This window comes from Salpingoeca rosetta, assembly GCF_000188695.1.
Source record: "Salpingoeca rosetta unplaced genomic scaffold supercont1.14, whole genome shotgun sequence".
NCBI lineage: Eukaryota > Choanoflagellata > Craspedida > Salpingoecidae > Salpingoeca > Salpingoeca rosetta.
Genome location: NW_004754920.1, coordinates 140,097 through 147,596, shown reverse-complemented (window position 1 = coordinate 147,596; position 7,500 = coordinate 140,097). Strand labels below are relative to the sequence as shown.

Here is a 7,500-nt window from a genome sequence, read left to right as displayed (position 1 = left end):
GTTGAGGTCCTCGGAGCCCGTGCGGCGAGCAGCGTTGGTGTTGGGGATGGAGTCGAGGTACAGGTAGTTAATGCCCTTGATGATGAGCCCGGTGCAGTTGCACTGGCCAATGTTGTTGGGGTCCTGGTCGCGGCAGCCGCACATGGTCTCGTTCATGGGCTGGCCCACACCGCGCGAGTCATCCGCCTGCAGAAGAGTAAAAGGAGGGGGAAGGAGAGGACGGGGGAGCCGAAGATGGGAGGGATATGTTGTGAGATGCAACATTCACGGTGGCGTGAGCGAGGCAAGAAAGACAAGACGGAAGGTTACAGATGCAAGTCAAGCAGACGATGCAAGACATGCACAAGGGTACACGCACACGCACCCGCACACACACGCACCCGCACACACACACACACACGCACACGCACACGTACACACACTCTCACGCACTCTCTCTCGCGCGCGCGCACCGCCGCCATCGGTACAACCACCACTACAACCCCCCCCCACCACTACAACCACCCACCACAACAACCACCCACCACTACAACCACCACCATCATGATGGTTACCTGCGTGCGACGGTGCACCATGAGCTCGAGCGAGCCGCTGGCGAGGGACGCGCCGCCAAGCGAGCGGTCGACAGCAACAGAGAAGCCGACGTTCTTCGCCTTGTCTTCAAGCGCCATCAGCGCGTTGACGGGGTAGTAGTTGCCTGCAGCGGGCTCCGAGATCTGGTAGGGGTTCGGGTAGGCCGGCCCGCGCTTGTTGTACACGCGCTCAACCATCTCGCGGGCATTGGAGTCCGTGAAGAAGTGGCCGTTGGTGCTGAGCGTGGTGTTGTAGCGCAGCACAACCTCCTTGCCCTGCAGGTAGGGCGAGCCGCCCTCGAAGTTGGCCTGCGGGATGGGCCCAACGGTGTACTCAACCTCGATGCGGTCAACGCCGCTAATCAGGCGCACAATGAGCGTGGCCCAGTTGGCGTACGTGATGTACACCTCGCTCACAAGCGGGCCCGTGCTGGCCGTGATCTTGGGCGCGCGCGTGCAGTTGCCGTCCGTGCATGCCGCAGGCCACACCATGCTGTTGTTGGGGCGGAAGATGTACGCGCCAGACTTCTGCCCATCGCAGCCAAAGCCGGAGTCGCCAATGTTCACAGCGTCATCCATGCCGTACTCGTATTCCTCGCGGCGCACGCGCGCCTGCTTCGGGTGCTCAAGCTCCTCGTTCTCCGCCCACGTGCCGACGCCGTACGTGCAGCCGCCGAGCGACGAGTTGTAGAAGCCAATGTCGATTGCCACGCGCTCCGTGACGTTGGTCTTGAGGTTGCGCACGCTGGCGGTGGCGTCGGGTCCGTCAAAGCTCAGCTCGTAGTACTCGTTGGCGATGCGCACAGCAGAGAACGGCGACGCAAACTGCACAGCCGGTACCGGCGGTGGCGGTGGTGGTGGTGGTGTTGAATGAAAGGTGAAAATATCAACCAAGCACGCGTAGCGAGCACGCCTTGCTGACAAAGGAATGCACACGTGCAAACAATGCAAACAATGCACACACGTACGCACATACACACACGTACGCACACACACACACACGCACACGCACACGCACACACACACACGTACGCACACACACACACACACTACAACATCCGGTCACGCAGCTGCTTTTGAACGGACCGTGGAAGCGGATGCGGCTGCCTCGTTGACGAGCTCGCTGCCAGTGGAGATGGTGAACGTCTCATAACCAACGGCGGGGACATCGGCAACAAACGTGACGACGTGCGTGGCGTTGTTGGTGAACTCTGCCACGCGCTGCTTGTTGTCCATCTCCTGGAACTGCAGGTAGGCCTTGGAGAGCCCAATCTCGCGGTCGGTGAGCGGCACCACCTGGCTGGGCACGGCCTTGCCTGTGCTGGAGACAACGGATGCGTGGGAGGAGGCAATGGGCACGCGGAACACCTGCTTCGAGCGCTGGCCCTGCGGGTTGTATGCAATCATGGAGAACTCCGCTGCGTCTGTCGTGAAGGGGCAGAAGGAGATGTTGAGGCCGCGCTCCGTGTTGCAGAACTGCGCGTCCTTCATGCCCGCGAGGCGGTCAAACACCTGCGCCACCATGCCGCGTGTCTCCTGCTCGCCACCAGCAATGCGCAGCGAGTAGTCGTCGGCAACAGCCTGCTTCTCCGTGCCGCTCAGTCCGTCGTGGTGCGTCGACACAGCAATCGCAGCCTCCAGGTTGTCCGTGCTAACGTGGGGGTAGTGGTGGTGGTAGTGGTGGTGGTGGCGGTGGTGGTGGCGATAGGAGGGAGGGAGGGTGTATGTATGGTGAAAGGAAGGAAGAGGTGAAGAAGGGTGAAGGGAGGGCGAGGGGTGGGGAAGAAAGATGGATGACCGTGCAAGTTTGCTCGCACAGGCAACCAACAAACTAAACTGCTGAAACTCTCAGACGATGAAGCACATATCCATGCGCAAGTCCAAATGATCACACAAGCGCAAGTGCGCGCGCTCACCAGACGGTTTGGGTGTACGTGGTGGAGGTGCATGTGGAGGTGTTGGTGAGGAGGGCGAGCTGGCGGGAGGACGTCAGCAGGTTCGACATGACGCGAAGATACTTCTTAAGGCTCTGGCGGCTCGTGAAGTAGCCTGACGGAAGGGCGTGGCGGTGGTCGTGGGTGAGAACGAAGAATAGGGAGAAGGTGTGCGTGTGTGTGTGTGTGTGCGTGTGTGTGTGTGTGTGTGTGTGTGTGTGTGTGTATGTGTGCGTGTGTGCGTATGTGTGTGAGTGTGCACGTGTGTACGTGTGTGGGTGCGTGTGGGTGTGTGTGTGGGTGTGTGTGTGTACGTGTGTACGTGTGTGTGTGTACGTGTGTACGTGTGTGTGCGTGTGTACGTGTGTGGGTGTTCACTTCTGCTTCAGGGCATGTGTGAATGCCAACACCACCACGTGACCGCCAGCACTGACCGCTCCAGTAGTGGTGGGCGTTGTCTGCGAGCGGCATGACGTCATCGTAGCGCGCCTCCCACTTGAGCCCGGCCTTGTGCTTCCATTTCGTGTAGATGCTGCACCGTGACATGCCGGGTGTATGTTTGTGTGTTTGTGTGGTTGTGTGTGTTTGTGTGTGTTTGTGTGTTTTTGTGTGTGTGTGTGTGTGTGTGTGTGTGTGTGTGTGTGTGTGTGTGTGTGTACAAGAGAGTGAGGTTTATGTCGCGGTTGCATGTGTGTGTGTGAATGTGAGGGTTGGGAGACGCATGATGCTGAAGAGTGCGAGTCCATGAACACACGCTACACCGATAGGCACGAGCAGACACGCTGTCTTGTGCTGTCACGTGAGGACGCACGTTGGTGTGGAGTAGAAGGCGTTGACAGTGCCGTTCTTGTTGATGTGGTGGATCAGCTTGTCAAGGTTGTTGTACCTGGCACAGGCGAGAGAGAGAGAGAGGCACAAGTTGGAAGTGAGCGAATGCAGATGCAAACTGAACACGAGAGGCATACTGCTCCACGCCCACATGACACAAGGCATGCGCTCAGGGTAAAAAAAGTCTGCGCACACACGCACACGCACACACCAGTGGTCTGCGTTCTGATAGTTGAAGTCTGATCCCATGGCCCACATGATGTGCTCCGTGCGCATGTGTTGCGCCTGGTCCTTTGCGGCAGAGATGAACGTCTCCACAAACGAGTCCAGGTTGAAGTCGTGCAGGCGAGGGTCGTCTTGCACCTGCTCGTGTGTGTGTGTGTGTGTGTGTGTGTGTGTGTGTGTGTGTGTGTGTATGTGTATGTATGTGTGTGTGTGTGTTTGCATGAGAAGGGTGGGTGTTCAAACAAACAAGCAAGGATTGCAAATCGTGGTCTTGCCCACCAACACCATGAACACCACCAACACCACCAGCACCATGAACACCACCAACACCATGAACACCACCACCAACACCACCACCAAATACAACTAGCACTGACACAAACCTGGTTGTCGCTGCCATCAAAGTCGAGGCCGTTGGGAGCGCCATAACCGCCGCCGCCGCCGCCGTACAGCTCGCCGGTGAACGTCTAACCACCACCAATAGAAGGTGAGTGAGCGTGTCAGTCATGTGTAATGCGCAGCTTAAGTAAGAAATGTGCAAACAATAAACCTGTTACCCGGTCGCATGCACACACACACACACATACGCACACCACGCACAAAAACAATCACAGACACACTAGCAGCGAGAACACAAGCGACAACCGCCACCAGCACAACGCTCCCACGCAACCGACCTGGAACTCGCTTCCGAATGTCTTTGACCCCTGCCAGACCCACTCCAGGGAGCGGGGAACATCTGGAGCAACCATGGACGACAGGTTCTTGCGCATGTTGAAGTCCTGGTTGTCCATGCGTCCAAAGTAGAGGTACTGCAGGCCAGCGTACTGCCCAATCAGCCACGCTTGCGTGTTGGTGTGGCCAAACGGGTCAATCTAAAGTGGGGGTAGGTGTGTGTGTGTGTGTGGTGGTGGTGGTGGTGGTGGTGTGTGTGTGTGTGCGTGTGAGAGAGAAAAACACATGCACATGCGTGTTGTACGGCTTTCAGCTTCCATCCCGCTCCACCCCAGCCACAAACGCACGCAAACACAAGCGCGCGTCGACTGCGCACCTGCCAAGTGCCGTTTGGAGCGATGCCAAAGTTCTTCTTGAGGAAGAGGTGACCGCGCGCCGTGTTCTCAACCATCTCAACATAGTGCGGGCCCGCCTGTCATGAGGGTGATGATGGTGATGTAGGTAGTGGTGATGGTGGTGGAGGTCGTGGTCGTGGTGGTGGAGGTTAGTGGTGCAGGAGGGCAGTGTGGCGGTGTAGAAGGCTGATGTGAGGGTGGTGTAGGGCGGACATTGCACGGACCACTTGCTATGTGCCAGTCGCAAACACGCCTATTTCCCCCCAACAACGCAACACAAGGCAAACCACACCACCACCACCACCACCACCACCACCATGATCCGATATGCTACCTCGTCGTGCATGCACCAGCCGCCGTTGACGAACTCGAGCTGCCCGTTGGCGACGAGCTTTGCAAACCGCTTCTTCGTCTCCTCGTTCCGCTGAATCCACCTGTGTGTGTGTGTGGGTGGGTGTGGGTGTGTGTGTGTGTGCGTGTTTGTGTGTGTGTGTGTGTGTGTGTGTGTGTGTGTGTGTGTGTGTGTGTGTGTGTGTGTGCGTATTATTCGATCGTGCATCATATTGTCTTGTGGATGGTGGGGTTGTGCCCTATTCGACATCACCAGCAGCAGACCACAAGGCACCACGACGCACCAGCGCTCGAAGAAGCCCGTCTCGACGTAGATGAACTTGCGATCGGGGTTCTCCTCCAGACTACCACACCAGGGCACAAGGAAAAAACGCAGGCATGCCAACATGCAGGCATGTCAGTTAAACATGGAATTGAACAAGCCACACGCGGCAAATATTGCATCGTCATCGTGAAACAGGAACTCGCCCATTCAGCGCAAGGAAACAGACCGGGTCATGACGGTGTCCAGGATGTAGTTGACAGCAGTGGTGTAGTACCTATGATGCAAACACGATGGAGCGCAATGCAACACAATGCAAAGGTGAGAAAAAATGGAGAGATCAGGGACATGCTGCGGTCAGCACACCACATCATCCAAGCGACGACGACGGCGACTCTACTCACTGGTCAACGGTGATGAGCCAGCCTTTGGAAAGGCGCGTCAAGACCCGGTTCAGGGCGGGCGGATGGACGAGGTTCGAGTGCGTATTATGAAAGGGTGATGTGGATGAGTTTGAGCGGAGCAACACTGGACTGAACAAAACCAGTTGGGCAAGGCAGTCAAACAAGATCAACACATTCCTCGCTGTTGAAGTGCACGTACCCTGCAATGTACAAAGCAGTGCGCATTGATGTGGTTGAGGGAGTGTGTGAGTCAGTGAGTGGATGTGAGTGTGTGTGTGTGTGTGTTTGTGTGTGTGTGTGTGAGTGGATGTGAGTGTGTGTGTGTGTGTGTTTGTTTGTGTGTGTGTGTGTGTGTTTGTGTGTGTGTGAGTGTTGTGTGTGAGTGTGTTTGTGTGTGTGTTTGTGTGAGTGTGAGTTACGAGTGAAACAAAAGGAAAGGCTTCCCACGGGCAAGGACGTACGGTGTCATCGTGGGTGTGGGGAACCAGGTGAACGTTGATCTTGCCCTCGACTGGGCCAGAGGTGGTGTTGTACTCGCCCCAGTACTCGCTGCTGGTGAACTGTCATGGAACAAAACATTTCACGACACAACAGCGTGATCAGCGTGATCAGCGTGATCAGCGTGATCAATGTGCTTCTCTCCTGCACTCGTTCAATCACACACGCGCACACACACACACACACACGCGCGCGCACACACACACACACACACACACACACACACACACACACACACACACACACACACACACACACACACACACACACACACACACACACGAACGCACCTTGGCATCAGCCGCGAGCGTAGCCAGGGCCACAAGACCCACAACCGCAACCACAAACGCCTTCAGCATCTCGGCCTTGTTTGTGTTTCGCCAGTGAAGGTGGAAATAAATGGGATGATTTTCGATAAATGTCCCAATGACAGAAAAGCTTCATTTGTCTTCGTCGAACTTGATTTGCCGCGCAGAAAAAGTTTCGCGCCAAAACAAGACTGCGCAAACCACACAAGCACAGATACAAGCACGCACACACGCACGAGACGAGCAGCGATGGACACGTTCAAGGCGCGGCTTGCAGGGTCTGATCTCAACGACCACGTGGATGAGACGGTGGTGCTGGTGGGCGAGGTGCTGAGCCACGACGGCTCCACCGTGGTGGACATGCAGGCAGCAGACGGATCAAACGTGCGCGTCATCTTCGACGCCGCAGTGGTGAGAGTGCGTGTGTGTGTCTGTGTGTGTGTGTGTCTGTGTGCGTGTCTGCGTGTGTGCTTGCTTGTGTGTGTGTGTGTGTGTGTGTGTGTGTGTGTGTGTGTACGTGTGCTTGCTTGTGTGTCTGTGTGTGTGTGGATCTGTGTATACTTGTCTCTTTGTGTCTCTTTCACCCTCACCCTCCCCCTCTTCCTCTCTCCCTCTCTCCCTCTCCCACTCTCCATCTCTCTTCCCCTCTCCGTCTCTCTTGTCTCAACCCACACAATGGCAGAGCGACTTGACCAAGTGCATTGAGGTGACCGGCAAGGTGAACGCGGACGGTACAATGACTGGCTGGACCATGTCCAACTTTGGCGACAACTTTGGTGAGTGTGATGTGTGTTTGAGAGAGAGTGTGTGTGAGTGCAGTGCGTGCGACAGCCATGTTGTGTCTGTGGGCGATGTAGACGCTTGCGCTGTCACCCGTGTTGTTCTCACCCGCTTGCTCACTGCTTCCGCTCTCTTGCCCATCTTGTATTCACACACACACACATGCACGTGCACGTGCACGTGAATACGCAGATCTGAAGAAGTATGGTGAGGCACTGAAGGTGATGGATGCACACAGGGGCATCTTCCAGGGCTGAACCGCCCACAC

At 56.5% G+C, this 7,500-nt stretch overlaps 2 protein-coding genes across 2 annotated transcripts in view; one reads left to right on the top strand and one right to left on the bottom strand.

Moving 5' to 3' along the window:
* Positions 1–6,503, bottom strand: part of PTSG_06149 (uncharacterized protein) — a gene marked incomplete at its 5' end in the record, with an annotated part of 7,254 nt that extends 751 nt beyond the window's left edge. Inside the window, 17 exons of the mRNA XM_004992984.1 lie at positions 1–186; positions 555–1,097; positions 1,230–1,397; positions 1,659–2,223; positions 2,507–2,621; positions 2,941–3,038; positions 3,318–3,392; positions 3,546–3,697; positions 3,937–4,026; positions 4,237–4,434; positions 4,611–4,706; positions 4,964–5,063; positions 5,265–5,324; positions 5,472–5,519; positions 5,647–5,668; positions 6,104–6,206; positions 6,435–6,503. The exon at positions 1–186 is cut by the window's left edge and continues 342 nt beyond it. Coding sequence (XP_004993041.1) covers positions 1–186; positions 555–1,097; positions 1,230–1,397; positions 1,659–2,223; positions 2,507–2,621; positions 2,941–3,038; positions 3,318–3,392; positions 3,546–3,697; positions 3,937–4,026; positions 4,237–4,434; positions 4,611–4,706; positions 4,964–5,063; positions 5,265–5,324; positions 5,472–5,519; positions 5,647–5,668; positions 6,104–6,206; positions 6,435–6,503 — 2,688 coding nt within the window. The remainder of the gene's footprint in view (positions 187–554; positions 1,098–1,229; positions 1,398–1,658; positions 2,224–2,506; positions 2,622–2,940; positions 3,039–3,317; positions 3,393–3,545; positions 3,698–3,936; positions 4,027–4,236; positions 4,435–4,610; positions 4,707–4,963; positions 5,064–5,264; positions 5,325–5,471; positions 5,520–5,646; positions 5,669–6,103; positions 6,207–6,434) is intronic.
* Positions 6,504–6,564: 61 nt separating this feature from the next.
* PTSG_06148 (uncharacterized protein) overlaps positions 6,565–7,500 on the top strand; it is a 1,204-nt gene continuing 268 nt past the window's right edge. Inside the window, exons 1-3 of the mRNA XM_004992983.1 lie at positions 6,565–6,863; positions 7,135–7,228; positions 7,425–7,500. The exon at positions 7,425–7,500 is cut by the window's right edge and continues 268 nt beyond it. Of these exons, the coding sequence (XP_004993040.1) occupies positions 6,702–6,863; positions 7,135–7,228; positions 7,425–7,489 (321 nt within the window). The 5' untranslated portion in view covers positions 6,565–6,701 and the 3' untranslated portion in view covers positions 7,490–7,500. The remainder of the gene's footprint in view (positions 6,864–7,134; positions 7,229–7,424) is intronic.